Here is a 21,751-nt window from a genome sequence, read left to right on the forward strand (position 1 = left end):
AATTTGTGTGAGCAATTGAAATTGCAAAATAGTTTAATATGTAATGGTGATTACTTTCATGTAAGGTGTAGTGCACATGTCTTCAATATTATTGTGCAAGAGGGATTAAGGGTGACTTCTGATGCTTTGCATAAGATTAGAGAGAGTTCAAGTATGTGAGAGGATCAGAGGCAAGAAAAATTGTATTTAAAGAATGTGTTATTCAAGTGAGGGGTATTGACACCAAAGTAGGATTGAGAATGGATGTTGCTACTAGATGGAATTCTACCTATCTTATGCTTGAAACTGCAATTAGATATCGACGTGCCTTTGGATGCTTGGCTATTCGTGATAAAAATTATGTTCATTGTCCATCAAGTGATGAGTGGAAAAGGGCTGAAAAAATGTGTGAGTTCTTGAAGCCATTTTATGTAATGACTAATTTGATTTCAGGTTCTTCTTATCCAACTTCTAATCATTACTTCATGCAAATTTGGAAAATTGAATGTTTGTTGCGGGAAAATGCAAATAGTGATGATTTGACGATTAAAGATATGTCATTGACTATGATGAAAAAGTTTAGTAAGTATTGGGATCATTATCGTGACATTCTTGCTATTGGGGCTATTCTTGATCCACGGATGAAGTTTGAAACAATCCGATTTTGTTATTCAAAGATTAATCATTCTACTTGTGAAGACAAGATTAAAGTCTTAAAGGATAACATGTATAAGTTGTTTGAAGAATATGACAAATTAAATCCAAATGAGTCAAACAATTCAAGTTCTCAAGTTTCCCCTCCAACACAACTTGCTTCTTTTACGAATGATGAGCCAGTGATGGATGCATTTGATGTAAGTTTTTTATTCTAAAAAATTCTACTTTAACACAACTTGCTTTATTTTATTTCTTACTTACGAATGACATTAATTTTTTCTGATATTGTCTTAGGAATATGTTGATTACTTCAGTCAACATGTAAATGACACAGGAAGGTCTGAATTGGATCTTTATTTGTATGAAGGCAATCTTCATCCAAATTTTTTTGATAAGTTGGATGTATTGAGCTATTGGAGGGATCGTCGAGATCGTTATCCAAACTTGTCTAAGATGGCTTGTGACGTGCTTAGCATTCCAATCACTACCTTTGCTAGTGAGTTTGCCTTTAGTCTTGGTTCTCGTGTGCTAACTAAATATCGTTCTTCCATTCTTCTTGAAAATGTTGAGACACTCATTTTAACTCAAAATTGGTTGCATGGTTTTGAACTAACAGGTAACATTATTATCTGTATTGTGAAATTAATTTAATTATTTATTACTTAGTCTATGAATATTATTAGCTAACAATATTTTTTTTCTTGTAGATGGGGATAAAGAAGATGCTTCAAGAGATGAAAATGAAGTAGATTTATCGATTCAAGACTCTAATATTATATTATAGTTGGATAAGTGACAAGAATGATTTGATGTTAGATAGTACTTTGTATTTTTGTGATCTTTGTTTATATTTGAAGTTGAACATTATTTTGGATGTAATGAAGTTTATTTAAATTTCAATTAATTTGAACTATAATATAGTTTTGTTTGGACTGCAAAAAAAATATTGTATTTTTTTTTAATTAAGTGAATCAGTGAGCCAACCCGTTTAACCCACCAACTCGTGGTGGGCTGAGCCGGATTCAAATTTTTTTGGCTCACTAATAAGTGAGCCGGGTTGGGTTGGCTCACTAACAACAACAACGATGATATTAATAATACTAATAATACTAATAACCATAATATTAATACTAATGCTAATAATAATAATATAAAATTTAATAATAATAATAATAATAATATTAATACTATTAACAATAATAAAATTATTAATACTATCAATATTAATACTAATAGTTTTACTAATTAAAATATTAACTTTAATACAAATAATAATGTTAATAGTATTAATAATAATATTTTCAATACTAATACTACTAATATATTAATATTATTATTAATTGCAACACAATATTAATATTAGTATTAATTAAAATAACAACAATAATAATATTAAAAGTAATATTTTTAATACAATCAACGATGATAATAATAATATTATTATAATAAATACTAATAACATTAATATATTAATGTTATTATTAATTATAATACTAATATTAATAATACTAATTGTATTATTAATTGAAATAATAATAATAATAATAATAATTATTATTATTATTATAATACTAATAATTATAATAAAAATATATAAATATTAATACTATTAATATATTTATAATATTATTAAATGAAATATTAACGTTATTAATATTATTAATTGAAACAGTAATAATAACTAAAATAATAAAACTAATAAATAATAACAAATGGGGGATCGCCCATCCCCATTCATGTGGAAACCAACCCTAAGAAGCGCACTTGTTCCCATCTACATGCAATCACCACAAATCATACGACACGGTTGACCACATACCGGTCCACGGAAGCAGCAAGGATCCGAACTAGAAACCCAATCAAGATGGGCTAATTACCCATAAAGACAAGGTAACCTCAGGTTAAGTGACTAATGGCAATTGGTAAATAATTAGGGCTTCTGCATCAAGGTCCAATATGGTAAGGCCCATAAACTCGCTATAAAAGGCACACTTTACGAAACACATAATCACGCTACCGTTTCACCTCAAGAATCTAAAACCTCTAACTAACTTGAGCGTTGGAGTGTTTATCGCAGGTGCCCCTCTTAAAAAGATGACCAAAGAGATTTGGAAGATTGTGTGGAAGGAAGGCTTCATAGGATAGATATTATCCTTGTAAGAACAACAGGCGCCCACCGTGGGATCGATAAATATCCTGTGTTAAAGCATAAGAAAACCTGAAGATGGTATCCATAAAAAGTATTTGTGGTGCTTAAGTGAGAGAAACCGGCAATTCCACCAACCTAGCTATTATACTAGAGGTCCAGTTTAAAGTACAGCAAGAATTCGCCGATTATAAGAAGAGGAATGTAGAGGAAATGAAGGCGTCACAAGAGGAAAACATAAGGTTGAAGTAGAGAGTCGAGATCGCTAAAGGAAAAGGGGTGAACGAATCCAGGCACACAAGCCCGAGAGTTGTGATCAATGATACTGAGGAAGAGAATGAGTACAATCCCACCCAGGGCACCAAAGGAGTAACCAACAACTCTGTAGCTACCCACAACAATCGTCATGACCCCTTCATCGACGAGATCACGAAGACCCCCCTTTATGAGGCAATGGAAAGCACCTACGGTAAGCTACAACAACATGGTCGACCTTGATGAGTATGTATTTGTGTACACGAACAAAATAAGCCTTTATTCCACCGAAAACGTCGTACTATGCAAGGCCTTCTCATCAATGTTGTGGGGGTCAGCCTTAGACTGGTTTTCCAACTTGCCTCCTTCTCCATAGACTACTTTAATACATTAAAACCCTCCTTCGCTACATATTTTGAGACAAGTTGTCGTCATGATCTCACCTCCCTCTTGTAACACCCTAATTTTGGGATGTCATGGAAAGTTAGAAAGTGAACGTGTTTATCGAAAAAGGTTTATCATTGAAAATGTACTAATAAAAAATAGTTAATTTGATTTAAATTTTTAAATTACGTAGTTCAAAATGTCAGTTTGTCAAAAAAACTTGCAATAACATTTGCGAACAAAAGAAAATTACATAGTCTTTAGTATCTGATTTAAAATAAATAAATAAATTATAAGAACACCCGAGTTCATCCCAGCCTCTCGTCAATTTACTTCATGCCAAAATTAACTGCAATATATCTGCTCCTGTATAACACACACATTATACGATCATAGCACATACAACAAACACACAAACAAACAAATAGGGTAAGCTAACCATAAACATTATATATAATAGAATTTCGTAAATAAAACATGACAAATAATATTCAACATCTCATTCAAATAACACTTAAGCATTATGATCCCTGATAACGCTGTCTTTGACGTCTTCAAATTAATATCATTAAACTATAGCAATTTCAGTATTGCTAAGATAATAGTCAACAAAATAGAAAGGGTAAAGTAACCCTTAGTCGTCTCCCAACGAACACGGAATTGATTTTTAACAAATTAGTTCTTATAAAACTATACAAATGAGTTAGTCAAATAAAATAAAAAATATAGGGGATTAAGATAAACAAAGATAGAAATAAAATTTAAAAGATAAAAAGAAATAAAATCAATAGTAAAGAAAATAGATTGATTCCATTGCTTTTTCAAAATAGATTCATCATCGGTTATCTAAAGATTATTACTCAATTAATTATTGTTATAGATTTACAAATTAATCAATGTAAAGTCTCAATTCATTTGTTGGCGTTCTCACGTTTAACCAAAGTACAGTCTCAATTAAAAGTGCAAACTTTTAGATTATCCACAGTAAATTCAACCAAAGTACAGTCTGAATCAAATTTACTAAGCCTAATCATGTCTATTCTTTTATCTCCTCACCAAATAAAAAGCTTAATTAATCAAAGTAAACTCTCGATTAATTTTTGTTAGAGTAGATACCTTTAACCAAAGTAAAGTCTCAATTATTGGTAAAAACTCATTCAATCACATGAAAGTTTCTAAATAAAATCATAGTAAAGTCTCAATTCAATTTAAAAACCCTTGAACTCATATGATCAACATGCATATAGATTTAAAATCATTACTTTTTACGTGATTCAAAGATAAAAGACATAGATGAATTAAAACCTCAACAATAATAAAATGAACAAAGAAATTATTTCATTCTAACCTCAGAATCCATAATGAAATTACAATGGAATCAACCCAAGAAGTTTATCACTCCATGAATGCAAAATAAAGATAGAAGAACGGAGAGAAGAAAAGAGAGAGAAAGAAATTAGGTCCCCCTAAGGGTTCCTCAATTCCGACGTGCCGAGCTTGTTCCTTCTGCTTCTCCCTTGGTGTCTTTATATAGGAATTGGATTGGGCTTTTCTGTTGCTAAAATCTCTCAAATATCTTTTAAAATAAAGATAAAGATAAATATTTAAAAATATTTGGAGAGATATAGACTATTTGAGAAATATAATTGGATGATAATATCAATATCTAATATAATTAAATTAATTAATTAATTAAATATATATGATAAATTATCACCAATTAGTATTTGTATTAATTTTCCAAATCAACCCTTTGCAATCTCCTTAAATTATCTTCTAAAATAATTCAATATCTTCAAGATATATTTGTTTGTTGTGGAACTAAAAATATTCATAAGATCTTGTCATATCTAAAAAGATTTGGTAGTTATTATCGTTTAATATTTTATGATATAATTAAATAAGATAATTATTTAAAAATATCAAATAAAATATCTAAGATATATTTTTCCCAAATTATCTTCTATCATAAATATAAAGAAAACCGCAAGGTCCAATTTTTTGTTGCTTTCTTCCCGTCTTCATGGAATGCTTGGCTTGGATTTTTGTGATTTTGATAATTTCCTATTCTTGGATTTATCTTTAAGGTGTCATGAAGCTTTAAGCAATTTATTTCCACACCTCTATGAGCTCAACTTAGCTGCAGTTGCACTAACACACCTCAAAATATCCAAAGAACATTTATGCAACTAAAAAACTATTTTTAACATGTTTTTGTATCTGATGCTCAATAAACCCAATTATAGGAAATCTCAATTAAATCAATCTTTAAGCACACAAATTCAATTAAAATACCCAGAATCAAACATTAAATGAGGGAAAAAAATACGCACTCATCATAACCACACACTTATTCTTTTGCACTCCTAGGCAAAATTGAACAATTTCAAAACTTGTTCTGAGGTATTTTATTTCACATCAACAGTGGATCAAAGGAATGAACCTTACTTGAGACAAATCAATATTCTAGAAATCAAATTACCATGCATAAACAAATGAAAAGATTCTATTTTTCACACATGAGTTAATCTTTTGAATTCACACGACATTCAATTATGAAAGATCATGAGGACTTTTCACAAGTTATGATGAGGCCAAAGCAAAGGTAGGAAAAATTTTAGAATTTTTGGGTTTTTGAAATAGTAATGTTGGAAGAATAATGGAGCATAATTTCAAAAACAACTCTTTTACGTTGATTGCTTTGTTGCTCTCTCTTTTTTAGAAAGCAATCATTTTTTTCATTTCAAGACTTTTTCATCAACAATTTTTCCTTTTGCCACTTTTATTAATTTGTGGGTGAGTTACTCACCCACACACTTTATTCCTCAACCAATCCTATCATAATCCACTAGCTCCTTTCTTCCTTCCTAAGATAAGGAAAAACATGGTCTTTTTCTTTTTAAGGGGTTACAATGGGCTGAAAACAAGAAAAAGGAGGTTTAAAGCTCAAAGGGGCTACCAATGGATTAATATCAAGGTGGGCTTATTTGGCCCAGTAGCTAAAAACAAGAAATACCTCAGTCATATCAAATCATGCAAATTCACCTAAGTTGTAGAACAAAAGAATCAAGCTAAACATTTGAGTATAAACAAACATGAGCAAGTCACTCAAGAAAAAATAGGAATGGCACATGGCGGTCCATCCTTTGCATTAAGGCTCAAGACTCACAAGGTCAAAACTCTTTCACAAAAGATTTAATCAAGAAATTCTCAAATCAACTCAATTAGCAAATCACAGAAACAATCCACCCATATCAACATGATTTTTATTTTTCCAGAATTATGATCATCTCAATTACTGAATCAAATCCCAAAATCCAATGTCAATATGTTTTATTGAAAGTAGGGAAATATTTTTTGTGGATTTCTTATGAGACATATTGTTTAAAAGTTTTACTTAGTAAAAAGTTAATACTTTCACAATTTTCTAAAAAAGAAATCACAATTTTTTTTCTTTTTAAATGAAAACAAAAACAAAAAATTGAAAAACAAAAAAAAGAAAAATCCTACCTACAATTTGTCTCCCCCACACTTATTTTAAAAAAAAATGTCCTTGATGGACTTATTTTGGGGAGGAAACGAAAAATCTTGTGACTATTGGCTCAATCTGGCCGTATGTCAAAATTTATTTTCTTTAATTTTATAAAGTATAATTCAGCTTGTACAATTTTATTAAAGAAAAAAAAACACATATTTTTGAAATTTTTTAATATTTTTAAAATTAAAAACAAAAACAAAAAACAAACAAACATGCAAATTAACTTTTCTATCAACAATGATTTCAAAAGAATTTGAATATAAGTTTTTTACCTATTGACCTGTTGTAACAACCTTTCTTCCTTTTCTGCAGCCATGTCAACAAAGATAACCACTAAAAACTTATTTGCATCATTCACATCAACAAACTTGATGTGTGGAGTGTGTGGCTTCAAGTCAACTTAAGCATCATCAGGTGCATTCGGATGGTTAATCAGATCATCAGTAATCCTGGTAATCTAATCTTCTTAGCAAAAATTTTCACCTGGTGTTGTTGACTCTACTACTTCATCATTAACCAAGTCAATTACAATAGTAGATGCTTCAGCTGCATCTTCGAATATCGTTGGCTCTTCAACTGCACTTGGTTTCTCTATTGTATTATCCTCACAATTTTGCTCTTCAAAAATATCATCAACAGATAAAACTTAATATTCACATTGAGCATTATCAACATATCCATTAGTAGATATGTTAGTGTGAGAATCTTCAATTTCTTCATCAACTTCAGCAACATCTTTAATATGTCCATCAATAGACATATTACTACGACAATCAGTATATCCATCAGTAGATATATCAATGTGATGTGATTTCGCTATTGGTTTTTCAGACTGATTCTGCAAGCTTTGTGTGGCGGCATTCATCATCTCTTTCTGGTCTGTCTTATTCATCTTCATCATTTCAATCATCATATTCATCATATCTTCCAAAGTGACCTTTCTCACTGCATCATTCATTAGCTGACTCAAATCTTCAGACATTTGTTTAGCTCTGATGGCCAACTTTAGAAGCACATATTTGATTTCGTGACGAAGTGCAATAAAATCTGGATTTTGAAGAAATCTCTGATGTGGTTGAAGGGTGGTATTAACAATTACAAGTAATTCTATGAAGTTGTTCTTACTTGCATCCCTCAAGATGTCAGACAGTATTTGCTTATTTTCGTACCACTCTTGCTCAATATTTCTGCATCGTTGATCAACTCGCAACCTTTCATCCATGGACTCTAATTTCTCTATAACTTCACCCATTAATATCATAACTTCCTTGTAAGATGGTCCATTGGTTGCTTCAACTTGTTGTGGTGGTACATATTGTTGCTAAAACTATTTGGAACATATGGTTGCTGAGGTGGACACTCAGAATATGGTTGTTGCTCATATCCCAAAAAAGATGATCTAGGATATAGATCATTAAATTGTCGTAAAGTTAACCCACTTATATCAGGTGCAGAAGTAGGTGTGACAATTTGTTGCTGAAAATCACGTGGTTGTTGTGGATAGTAATTGTAATCCATTTGAAAACTACAATATTAATTACTTTTGTATGAAAAATTATTTTGCATTTTTGAAAGAGGTTTTCTGAAAAGAAATAAGTTGAAAGCTTGTTGAGTAGACTTCCTGGAAAGAGAGGTGCATCTCAATGGACAACTTAAGTACCTTATCTTTCCTTAGCCAAAGTTTTTCCCAACTAGTTTCACAAATTTTCCAACAAAATTCCTCAAACAAAAACTATGCTTAAAAAAATAACTAAATAAAATAAAATAAAATAACTAAAGAAAATTAAAAAAAAATGTTAGAACAAAAATTGAGAAAAGAAAATGTTAGTGATAAAAAAAAATAAAAATAAAAATAAAAGTAAAAGTAAAAATAAAAATAAAATAAAAAGAATATAAATAAAAATAAGAACTAAAATGATAAAAATTCTAACCGTGTTCCCCGGCAACGGCGCCAAATTTGATAACGCTGTCGTTGACGCATTCAAATTAATACCATTAAACTATAGCAATTTCAGTATTGCTAAGATAATAGTCAACAAAATAGAAAGGGTAAGGTAACCCTAAGTCGTCTCCCAACGAACATGAAATTGATTTTTAACAAATTAGTTCTTATAAAACTATACAAATGAGTTAGTCAAATAAAATAAAAAATATAGGGGATTAAGATAAACAAAGATAGAAATAAAATTTAAAAGATAAAAAGAAATAAAAACAATAGTAAAGAAAATAGATTGATTCCATTACTTTTTCAAAATAGATTCATCATCGGTTATCTAAAGATTATTACTCAATTAATTATTGTTATAGATTTACAAATTAATCAATGTAAAGTCTCAATTCATTTGTTGGCGTTCTCACTTTTAACCAAAGTACAGTCTCAATTAAAAGTGCAAACTTACTATGCCTAATCATGTCTATTCTTTTATCTCCTCACCAAATAAAATGCTTAATTAATCAAAGTAAAGTCTCGATTAATTTTTGTTAGAGTAGATACCTTTAACCATAGTAAAGTCTCAATTATTGGTAAAAACTCATTCAATCACATGAAAGTTTCTAAATAAAATCAAAGTAAAGTTTCAATTCAATTTAAAAACCCTTGAACTCATATGATCAACATGCATATAGATTTAAAATCATTACTTTTTACGTGATTCAAAGATAAAAGACATAGATAAATTAAAACCTCAACAATAATAAAATGAACAAAGAAATTATTTCATTCTAACCTCAGAATCCATAATGAAATTACAATGGAATTAACCAAAGAAGTTTATCACTCCATGAATGCAAAATAAAGATAGAAGAACGGAGAGAAGAAAAGAGAGAGAAAGAAATTAGGTCCGCCAAAGGGTTCCTCAATTCCGACGTGCCGAGCTTATTCCTTCTGCTTCTCCCTTGGTGTCTTTATATAGGAATTGGATTGGGCTTTTCTGTTGCTAAAATCTCTCAAATATCTTTTAAAATAAAGATAAAGATAAATATTTAAAAATATTTGGAGAGATATAAACTATTTGAGAAATATAATTGGTTGATAATATCAATATCTAATATAATTAAATTAATTAATTAATTAAATATATATGATAAATTATCACCAACTAGTATTTGTATTAATTTTCCAAATCAACCCTTTGCAATCTCCTTAAATTATCTTCAAAATAATTCAATATCTTCAAAATATATTTGTTTGTTGTGGAACTAAAAATATTCAAGAAGATCTTGTCATATCTAAAAAGATTTGGTAGTTCATATCTTTTAATATTTTATGATATAATTAAATAAGATAATTATTTAAAAATATCAAATAAAATATCTAAGATATATATTTCCCAAATTATCTTATATCATAAAGATAAAGAAAACCGCAAGGTCCAATTTTTTGTTGCTTTCTTCTTGGCTTAGCCAAACGTCTTCACTTTTTCAAGCTTTTCTTCCCGTCTTCATGGAATGCTTGGCTTGGATTTTTGTGATTTTGATAATTTCCTATTCTTGGATTTATCTTTAAGGTGTCATGAAGCTTTAAGCAATTTATTTCCACACCTCTATGAGCTCAACTTAGCTGCAGCTGCACTAACACACCTCAAAATATCCAAAGAACATTTACGCAACTAAAAAGCTATTTTTAACATGTTTTTGTATTTGATGCTCAATAAACCCAACTATAGGAAATCCCAATTAAATCAATCTTTAAGTACACAATTTCAATTAAAATACCCAGAATCAAACATTAAATGAGGGAAAAAATACACACTCATCAATCACAATCAAACTTTATTTTGAACACACAACCTCCAACATCTAAACAACCATATCAAACCAACAAACTATTACATTCATATAAAATCCTTAAACATAATAATCATAATCAAGCTTAGGTTTTCTACGACCTTTTACCCCCACAACAACATCTAGTTTCCTAGAAATAAATGGTTCAATGTGTCCCGCTATCGCAGCCAGACTGTCTCCCTTATTTCTCAAGGAATTATGAGTAAAATTATCGATGCACCGTACACCGGGCACTATACTCACAACGAGACAAAATAAGACGAAAAATCTTTCCTCTCCCCACTGCTTCGCACAGATGAGAAAGTACAACACTCAGACCATTCCTCTACCATTGCTTCACATAGGCAACGAGGACCCCTTTCCATTGCTTGACACATGCGAAAGAGTCAGAGCTGGGTCTCTAGGCATGGAAAACCTCACACAACATTTAATTCCACCAAAACTCTTCAAGCAAGGCAAAACACTTCCAATATGCAACACATGAGAATTACATATTGCCAACAAAATATACACCACCACATCATGCTTGGAAAATAAAGTTCCATAACAAAAACCAAATTCGTATGTCACATGTGTAAGTAAAGATAATCAAATAATATAATGGTATTATTTAATACTATCATGCATCAAAACATTTACTACAAAAAGCCAAAGAAAACAACATCCACGTTAAATGCCAAACGTCCTATCAACACGAATGAACCAAACACCAAGAGATAGCTAGAAGAAGAAACCCATGCACCTTGCATGTATGAATTAAAGAGAAACAACCAAAAGTAAAGACAATAATTAAGGAAAGAGAAAATGAATTCATGTAAAGAAAGCATCAAGAATGGATGCCAAAATTGTATGTGGTAGGATTTGTTTAAGAAAAGAAACCAAGAGACATATCAATGCTCTTACGTGATCTACATGTTGAAAGGGGGAGCCTTTCATCCATAAATGAAGAACAATTTTGATGATGTCTACTGATCTAGGTTGAAACATAGCTTGGTCCAGTTAGGATATGCATTAGGTAATTAGCTTCTCTTTATCAAATGTATTTCAGGCCTGCTATGTAATTTTGCATATGATTAGTTCTTTAACTAATGGATTAGCTGTGAGTATTGTACAAAGTAAGTGAAAATATACTCACGATAATCGATTAGGTAAATTGCTAATTGAATTAGTGACAGCAAAAACCTTTGTATAAAAGCTGTTTTGGAATCTGTTTTGGCTTGGAGAATTTTAGAAAGATCACGCAGTCTTCATCTGAGATAGAGCCATCTGAGAGACACAAAAGCTTCAGAAGATTCTGCAATAACTCAAGTACAGATCCAAGAAGAGTTGATGGTTGATTCTACCATGATGGATCTTGCTTGATTCAAGGAGCATCAAGTCAAATCTGCACAACTTAGGTGTTTTCGTTTCTTGTTTTGTTTTCTGTATTTCTGATTACAGTAGCTTCAGTGTTTGAAGTGTGGACCTAGGTGCAATTGTGTGGATGCATTGCTCCTAGGGGGAGTTCTTGATTGTTGAATCAAGTTCTTGGGTTTTGGGGGTTAGAATTACATAGGTGTGCTTGTAATTCTTGGAACCTTTCTGTTTAGTGGAATCCTCCTAAGTGTGTTACTTAGGAGAAGACTGGATGTAGATTCTTTTTGAATCGAACCAGTATAAATTGTGTGTCTTGCTTCTTTCTTCTCTCTCATAATCTTTCTTGATTGATTTAAACAGTCCATTAACCCAGAACTGCGAAATTGATTAATTGAGCTTTAAAACCTAAAGATTTATTCAAGATTCATCTTAAACCATATAAAAGCTTGTTAATTAACACAGATCCCTTTGTGGCTAAGAGTATTAGACAGATCTGTTTTTTAACACTACACCTAAACAGAAAAATATACCTATGGTCCTAAACAAAGAAAGACAAAAGGAGAGAGAAATCTTGGCTGAAAAGAGTGAAGAGAAACAATTTCTATTTCATGTGGGCCCTCCCAAAATATCACATCCAAACAAAGTCTCCATTGCACCATTAAACATTGAAATCATGTACTATGCCTTAAATAAATCATGAAACCCATGAAGAAGAATCTATACCTTAAGCAAAGTGGGACCCGTGGCTAAGAAAATATAGAAACCTTGCACCCATCAACCAATGGAAAGTGTGAATGAAAAATGGCCCCACTATTATGCACCACTACAAATCTAAAAGAAAGGAAAACTGGAAACTTAGGCCCCATGTAGACCGTACGACGTCGCTGCAGATGTGAGCAAAAGTTACAAGGAAAATATCTACTCCACACAAAGTTCAACATATTGTATTATTCAACAAAGAATATCACGCTATGCAAGAAAATCATAGGATTCTAGCATCAACGTTGGGCACTTAAATCAGAAAAGAAAATGGCATTCATGATCATTCTATACACACAGACATAGTCTTCCAAAGACTCAATCGTCAAACAATCAAAGTATAAGGAAAGAAAAGAAAAGGATCAAAGTCATGCTTCAAACAAACGAAATGCAAAATTAACTTCCCCAACCTCTTGTAGCAATCCTTCACGTCTCTCTTATAGTTCTTATTATTTGTTGCTCGCTTTCTTCTCCTTTCTCTCTACACACTAATACTTATAATTTCTGTTAATATTCTAAAATTAAATCTTTCAAGATTCGAAACCAACAACAAATAGAGGAGAGAAAAACTAATTAAAGAACTGACATATACTCTATCATTAAATACACACCTCAGGATTATAAACACATATATCCACATTAAATAATTAAATAATTATTCCATAAGTCATACTTCAATAAAATAATTAATTTAAATAACCCAACAATGTTAATAAATCCATCAATTATTTTTTCATGTGTTTCTCTTTATTCTAATTTTTTCCCAGGTCTTACACCTCTCTCTGCTCAACATAAAGGAAGAGAAAGGTGAATCCTTAAGGGCTTACATTGATCGTTTTGGGACTGTGGCCCTCAAAGTAAAATACCTAGATTATAGAAGCATCTGGCATTACATGGTCAACGACCTACTGATAAGCCTTTTTGTAGATGATGTGTGCATGAATCCCCTAGCCAACATGAACGAGTTAAGACAACGCACCGCCAAGTTCATGAGGGTGGAAGACACGAGGAAATACAAAACTCAAGCTAAGGCTGCAGTCACTTTAATAAATGCGGGTAGTGGGAAGTTTTATGACATTTAATGCTAGGATTTTTGAGGTGCTATAGTACTAGCTTAAATGGTTGAGAGTACTTCATTATTATGAGGGGACTTGGGTTCGAGTCTTGTGTATGCAATTCGTGTGTTATTTTAGTTGCGTATTATTTTTAATTATATGTTAGATCGTGATGAGTGATAATATAATCCTAAATATATAGAAATTAACACAAAACATGAATTGGTTGCTTGGTTGTGCACTTGTTTGATTGTGTGCTTGTGTGTTCGAACCTTGTTCATTATCTGACGATAGATCATTTACCCCTTATGCTTGGTGGAACCAATCCACTTAACAAGGGATCCAATCCCTATAATGTCAAATGTGGTTGTTTTGTCTTGTTTGCAGGTTTTGTTACCATTGTAGTGGTAAAAAAATATAACTCATACAATTATGAATTTATACTACTTAATATATAAAGGGCAAAATAGTAATCTATTTATTACTTCTATTAAAACATTTTTTTAATTTAGCACATCAATCAAATTACTCACAAACTTTCACAAACTTTACTTCTAAATCTACTCACAATCATCTCTAAATCCCGTTAAAAAAACAACACACAATTTACTCTCAAATCCACTCAAACACATCCACTCCCTCTCTCTCACATCCATCCACTCAAGTGAACACTATAACGTCCCTACTGGAAACTACTTAATTAAAATAAATAAATAAGAAATAAAGATCAAACGACAAAGTTTATTATTTCCAAACACGGGAAAAATTAAATCATTATTCAATGCGCCAAGATTCAATTAAAGCTAAAGTAATAATCTTATTACAATTTCCAAAATTCGATAAAATAGAAGAAAAAATAATTTTTTCCTAGCTCAAGTCCCCAAGCTAACCCTCTCTCTGTCTCTATGCAGTGCCAGCATCACCTGTAATATCATCTGCTCCCATGTAACGAATCACACGATCATCACCAAACACAAATAGATATGGTGAGCTAATAATGAAATAACATATACCTAAAAAAATATCAATTACCCAACTAATTTAGTCTAGTTAGTTCTTGGCCAAGACCTTAACCCCTAAGGATTTTCAACCTTCAATCACACAAGTAGTTAGTCTTGGTCTCAGGATTTATGATGCTCACACAAACCTGCCCGCTCGTGGTACTGCCTCTACGAACCTCCCCGCTCATAGTCCTGCTCTACGGACCTGCCCGCCCGTAGTCCAACACACATGATCCACCAACTACGTACCTACCCGCACGCAACATCTCTCAAGTGTAAGCATAGAACATACGAACCTACCTCACTCGTATCCCCACACAAGAGTAACATGATATGAACCTCCCCGCTCATACCATCATGTGTTCACCACCATCCATGAACCTACCTGCTCATGGCACAACATCTCCTGAACAAGTTCGCATCATTGCGTATAACAACTCACGCAAATCAGATACCTGCAGCATTATCGCCTACCGCAGCCTAAGCGCTGCCAAGCAAAACTTGTGCAGACTGCTTGGCGGAGCACCCTTGCCGCCAGGTGCCACACCTCTCACAGACCCACTATTACAGGTCTATCACTTGGTGGAGCACACCTTGCCGCCAGGCGCCACGTGGTGTAGGGACCTCTCACGTTAGTCTCATCGCCTGGCACACTCACTCGTGCCGCCAAGCACTATACCAGTAGCAAAATCTCTACTGGACTTTAGCACCCAAAACAAACTGTCTTGTATTCTCCAAAATACCTCCTAAGGTATTATCACACTCTTGTTCCCTAGTGTTGAACTATTGGTAACCTCTCACCCTCACATAAATCAAGTACCTGAAACTCTAATGGCCAATTCCTCTATTTAAGGACTCTAATTAACCTAGTGTTCCTTCATTGTATAATGCTCAATCAAGTATATGCCAATCACCATCAATCTAGTACCTTAAAGCAGTCAACCTGCTATTATTGCACTGTAATAAGACTTGAACTTTTTCTTCAAGTAACTCCCACATGATAGATACAAATTGACACAATTATGCACACTCAACTCTCCAAATTCAGCTCTCTCTCACTCACTTTCAATATACCCTTGTCATCTTGTCTCCAATACCTTACACCACCAAGACAGTTCCTAATTTATGAGCAACCTCGTTTCCCTCATCATTCGCACACCAATCAATTTCATTCATTAACTTTGTCACAATTTACTCTAGCGCCCTTTTCATTTCAATACTACAATTATGTTCCCACTCCAATTTAGTTCTAAAAACCGCATCCATAGACGTCCAATTAAACCCCAAAATAGTACTGACCCACAACTATCGTCAGGCAGCCAATAGGATGCTGCTAAGCGACACATCAGTTCCTAGAATTCCAGGTTCTTCTACGTCTTTGGTCACCATCCTGCTTTAACCTTCAAAGTCTAAGAATTCACGCAAGAACCCATGGTTTACAATCAATTTATTTCTAGCTGCATACTCAACCCACCACGTCATACTAAACCAACCAATTCGCAATTAACCCCTATTTCTCTAATTCTGACTAATCCATCAATTCAATATGGCTCAACAAGCACTACCAAAACATACTCATCAATCACACATCTATATATTATATGTATATATTCATCAATCAAGGCCATATCAGCACTTAAGAACACTTAATCCCCCATTAATAATCATACTATTAGGGAATTAAAACAACCAATTGTGAGTGATGTATATCTCTAGCTACAGACATCCAATGCCAATCTCCACCGTTGAAAGTGAATAACAACATGTTATCAATCTCTTTTCAAAATTTCACCTAAATCGGGCGGTTAACGAATCGAGAAATTTAGTTTTACAAAAACTGCGCAAAGTATAAAAGTTGCGTCTGACGGTTCCTGTTGCGCGAAAAGTACGAAAAATAGCGTTTTTTCATAGTGTTCATGTCGCCTGGCGGAGTCCACCTTGCCGCCAGGCAGTTCGTAAAAAAAACCCAAAATTGGGTTATCACTCATGCGTCGCTTGACGGCACATTTAAAACCGTTAGGAGGTTTCTGGGAATTTTCCAGAAACACGAAAATGAAGGAATTTTGATCATACAAAGGCATCATATTTATGCAGGATAATACGAAAATAATTGCAGAACATATACACACGTAAAGGAACTCCCCTAACCTGTTAATACTTGCTCACTTTGAAGAATCAAGACTTCTCTTGTGTCACCAATAGTCCCACCTTGGCCTTCTCATAATGCACTTGATGCTCTTATCAATTCCACACGAAAACTCACCTTCAGGCTCTCTTTTCCACTGTCAAATTCGTTTGTCCACTACCCTTTCACATTTTCCTGTCTTTCTTCTCCAAAACTACACTAATTAGACCATTAACTAAGTCTTAATGCTTGTTAATGTTAGGGAAAATTAAAATGCTTTCAATTAGGTGTTAATGATCATTGAAAGACTATTATTGGCTGCCTTCCTAGCCCACTAGGTTGCGCTTCTTGCAGCTAGGGTTTTCTGTGCCCTTTCATATTCATGCCAAAAGAAAATTTGGCAAAAAAAGAAAGTTAAATTCATTCTTAGCAAGGTTTGAACCCGTAACCCCTCAATTACCAAGTCAGTGCATAACCAATTCAACCAATTCATGTTTCATGATAATTCCTATAATTTTAGGATTACATTATCACTAAGCACATTCAAATATAACATTAAAATAATACACTTATTAAAATAGCATACAATTAGCATACATAGGATTCAAACCCAAGTCCTTTCAACATAACTAAGTACTCTCAACCACTTGAGTTAGTACTATCCACATCATAATAGTAAATAATTATTTATTTAATTATTTAAATTTCTCAGGTCTTACAAACACAACCTAAGGACATAATTAAGTAGAGGATTGCAATTTAATTTCATTTTTATTTTTAGTTTTAGAGAATTAAAATTATTAGAAGGCTGGGAGAAGGTCTCAAGGGTGTAGATTAAAGTTGGAGCAAAGAAGAGTGTCAATGGATCAATTTTTAGTGGGATTTCTAGGTTAGAGGAGCATAACCTTGTTCTCGTTTTCTTATGTGTTTTTATATAGAAAATGTTTGAAGTTGGATTATGGAATCGTACATATGTTTTGTAAGACCCGAGAAATTTAAATAATTAAATAAATAGTTATTTAGTAAATGCGGGCAATGGAAGCCTTTATGACAATTAATGCTAATCGTCATGATGTGGAAAAGTACTAGCTCAAGTGGTTGAGAGTACTTGATTGTGTTGAGAGGACTTCGGTTTGAGTCCTATGTATGCCATTTTGTGTGTTATTTAATTTTATTATTTTCGGATGATGTGTTTGGGCATGATAAAAGAGTAATAAACTCCTAAATTTATAAATATTATCACGAAAATGACTTGGTTGAGTTGGTTGTGCACTTAAATTGAAATTGTGTGGTAGTGGGTTCAAACCTTGGCTTAGACAAAATAACTTTCTTTTTGCTAAAATCAATTTTTGGCATGAAAGTGAAAGGACACCAAAACCCTAGTTGCAAGAATTCTGAGCGTGTGGGTTGAATTGATGATGAAGGCATGACCAACAGAAGGGTGGCGCCCAACGAGAGCGGCAGGTCTTGAAAACTCCACATATGTTATTTTGTGTTTTCCTTAATTAAAGGTTGTATTTTGGAGTTAAGCCATGTTTAGTTTGACCTAATTTTAGGGCAACTTACTCTTAGACTATAAATAGAGAGTTGCCTTCATTGTAAAGACAAATTTGATGTATTGAGAGTTTTTCTGCACCTTTGAGTGTGTCAAATCTCACAGTTTTATCTTGGGTGTTCCACCCAAGTGACGACAATGGTCTTATCTTGAGTTTTTCGCTCAAGTGGCAACCCTCCCTTCACTTATCTTGGCGTTATCCCCAAGTGGCGTGACCTCCTATGTTCGCCCCGCCTTCCGATCAATCCGTGTTTCGACCTCACCCCAAATTCCATCCCACTCACGTTTTGGTGTTTTGTCATTTTTCCATTTGATTTTTGTGTTCGTAAGTGTTATGGTTCCAGTCGCACCTTCCCTATTCGGTTTTGTATCCAATCACGAACCCTAGATTCATGTTTTTTTCCCCATTTTCAAATCTGGTCCTTCATCAATTGGGGAGACTATTGTAGTGTTGGGAAGCTAATCTAAGGGAGGCTCATTGTCAATACCCAAAAGAAAGGAGTTTGAGCAATTCTCAATTGAGCAAGCAATGTCCAGGTTAGGGGAGTTCTATTTTATGATTTGTATCTCAATTATATGATTGTGTGATAAATATGATGAATGGAGTGCATCTATCACTTTTTTCATTTGAATTTCGTCGCGTTCTAGAAATTTCAGAAACTGCCTGGCGGCGTCGGGGAAGCCCGCCAGGCGACACATGCTACAGAACCCAAATTCTGGGTTTTTCTTATGAACCGCCTGGCGATGGAGGGTGACCCACCAAGTGGCACATACTGTGTTGTCCAATTATCTCTGGTTTTTGGTGTTTCAGTGGTGTGATGATGTTTAGATTGGATTTCTATTGTATGTGAATATTTGGCATGATGAACTGTTAGATATAATTGTTAAATTAAGGAAAAATTGCATGAACCTTTGTATGATTGGGTATGAGAGATCATGTTAGGATGAGATATGATGTGATATGTGTATCATATATGTTTGGTTGGTGCTCTGTGGTATGCAAGGAATGCAAAATTTATTAAGATTGAATGGAATAACTTGATTGCTATTAAAAAGATGTCAAAATGCGTAGAAGGAATTGTAATTGGGGAAGTTAGGGTTCATATCATGTAGGAAAAATTAGGGCAGAACCTAGAAACGCATGCGTCGCCTAACGGCATGTGAACTGTCGTCAGGCGATACCTCAGTTCAGCTTGGATATTTTGAGTTTTGCTTGTGATGCGCGTTATTGGGTGTTATGTTGGATGATTTAGTATGTATGATTTGTATTAGTTGGGCAATGGGGTGGGAAGAAACCTATGTGTTGGTATCGCGCAGCGGAATGACTAAACAATGGTCAAAAAATCAAGAGGGGGGGTGAATTGGATTTTTAAAATTCTTGACAGGTTTTAAAATTTTTCTCAAAATTTAATTAATTAACTTAAAGTAATAGTTACTTTAAATGCAAGTGCAGATAAATAAGGAGTTTAAGGGAAGAAGATGCACACTGATATTTATACTGGTTCGGATCAAAAGACCCTACGTCCAGTTGTTAATCTCTTAAACAAGGAGATTAACTCAATCACTATAATAATCAAAATTACAACAGATTATATGAAAGAAAAGATTAGAAAACACCTCTTTTGAACAACCACAAGAGATGAACAAAACTCCCCCTGAATCTCACAGAGGATGACCAGCTTTCCTAGCAACAGCACAACACTCAATCTTCTAAGAACTCACTTAGAAAAAGTTATCGCTCACTCACACTAGGTTTTTCAAGCTTTCTTTAAGAATCTCACAGAGCAACACTTTGCAGTCACAGCCAAAGAACTCTGAATCTTAAAAAGGTAATTTTGAAGTTGAACTGCGGTTCCTTAAATAGAGTTTTCGAAAATTAGGTTAAGAATTGAGCCGTTATGTTCCAACTGCCAAGGATAATCGATTATCACTAAGGATAATCGATTATTCCAGTAGGTTTTCGAAATTTAAGTTAAAAAGTGAATCTTTATGTTCCAACTGCCAAGGATAATCGATTATCACTAAGGATAATTGATTATTCCAGTAGGTTTCCTGAAAAGCAAATTTTGAACAGGATAATCGATTATTTCAGGAGATAATCGATTATTCCAGTAGGTTTTCGAAAAATACAAGTTCTGCACAGATAATCGATTATCAATAGTGATAATCGATTATCACTGTAGTTTTTCTAAAAATAAGAAACCTTCTAGAAAGACGAATGCCATGCTGCTGATTCTATGTTTAATTAAACTATTCTACAATACACTTATTTTATTTTACAAGATAACATTTGCATAATTGAACACTTTGTCTTCATTAGTGCTTGATCATCATTCAAAATCACTTGACTTCCTTCTTTTTGCCAACAATCTCCCCCTTTTTGATGATGATCAAAAATATGTTTAAGGACTTGTTGCTACCTGCAATTTAGAGACTTGCAAAGAGAATGGTTAAAATAAAATAATGTGTCTATATCATTTAAACTTATTCTCCCCCTTTTTTTGATCATATGAGAAAAGGGTAGAGCTCCCCAAAATGAAATAATGCTTGAAATAATGAAATAATACTTAATCATTTATTGATTCAGAAATGAAAAGAGACTACAAGTAGTGGTAAAACATTTTTTTAGAAATTCTCCCCCTAAAATTTTGTACTCATGTCATCATCATGAGTGAATTCCTCATCAAACCTATGTTCTAAGTTGGAAATTCTAGTATCAATCCCCCTAATGAGTCCGACAACTTCTTCATGACGAGAGTTAGACAGAAGAAATAATTCTTCTAGTCGTTTGTTCATGTTGGCTATGTTGTCTTCTATAGAGAAAGATGAGCCAGCACCACTTGAAGAGCCAACATTTTGTGTAGCAGGAGGTATGGGATCAGTAGGAGGAAGTTCTTCATCTTCAGCGTCATAGTTGGGCATATCATCTCGATGGACATAAGTATCACCAAGAGGAACAAGTTTTAGCTGTTTGAGAGAACTTTCAGCAATTTCATTTGCACGTAAGGTACTTTGACAAAGCTCCCCGGTGGTATCAACTCCTTTGTATTCGCAAATCCTTGAAATTAAGAGGGAATATGGGAGAGGATATTGTGGGTACCTCTTTTCTTTGAGCATAGTGTCTAGGATTAAACTAGACCATTTTATCGGAACAC

The 21,751-nt window shown here is 33.1% G+C and overlaps 1 protein-coding gene across 1 annotated transcript; it reads left to right on the plus strand.

Annotated features, from left to right (window-relative positions):
- The first annotated feature begins 239 nt into the window (after positions 1 to 239).
- LOC114165331 (zinc finger BED domain-containing protein RICESLEEPER 1-like) lies at positions 240 to 13,942 on the plus strand. Its single transcript, XM_028049978.1, has 3 exons — positions 240 to 833; positions 931 to 1,161; positions 13,628 to 13,942. The coding sequence occupies exons 1-3, from the start codon at positions 240 to 242 to the stop codon at positions 13,940 to 13,942; spliced, it is 1,140 nt and encodes a 379-aa protein (XP_027905779.1).
- Positions 13,943 to 21,751: the final 7,809 nt, after the last annotated feature.

Source organism: Vigna unguiculata, chromosome 10, assembly GCF_004118075.2.
Source record: "Vigna unguiculata cultivar IT97K-499-35 chromosome 10, ASM411807v1, whole genome shotgun sequence".
Lineage (NCBI taxonomy): Eukaryota > Viridiplantae > Streptophyta > Magnoliopsida > Fabales > Fabaceae > Vigna > Vigna unguiculata.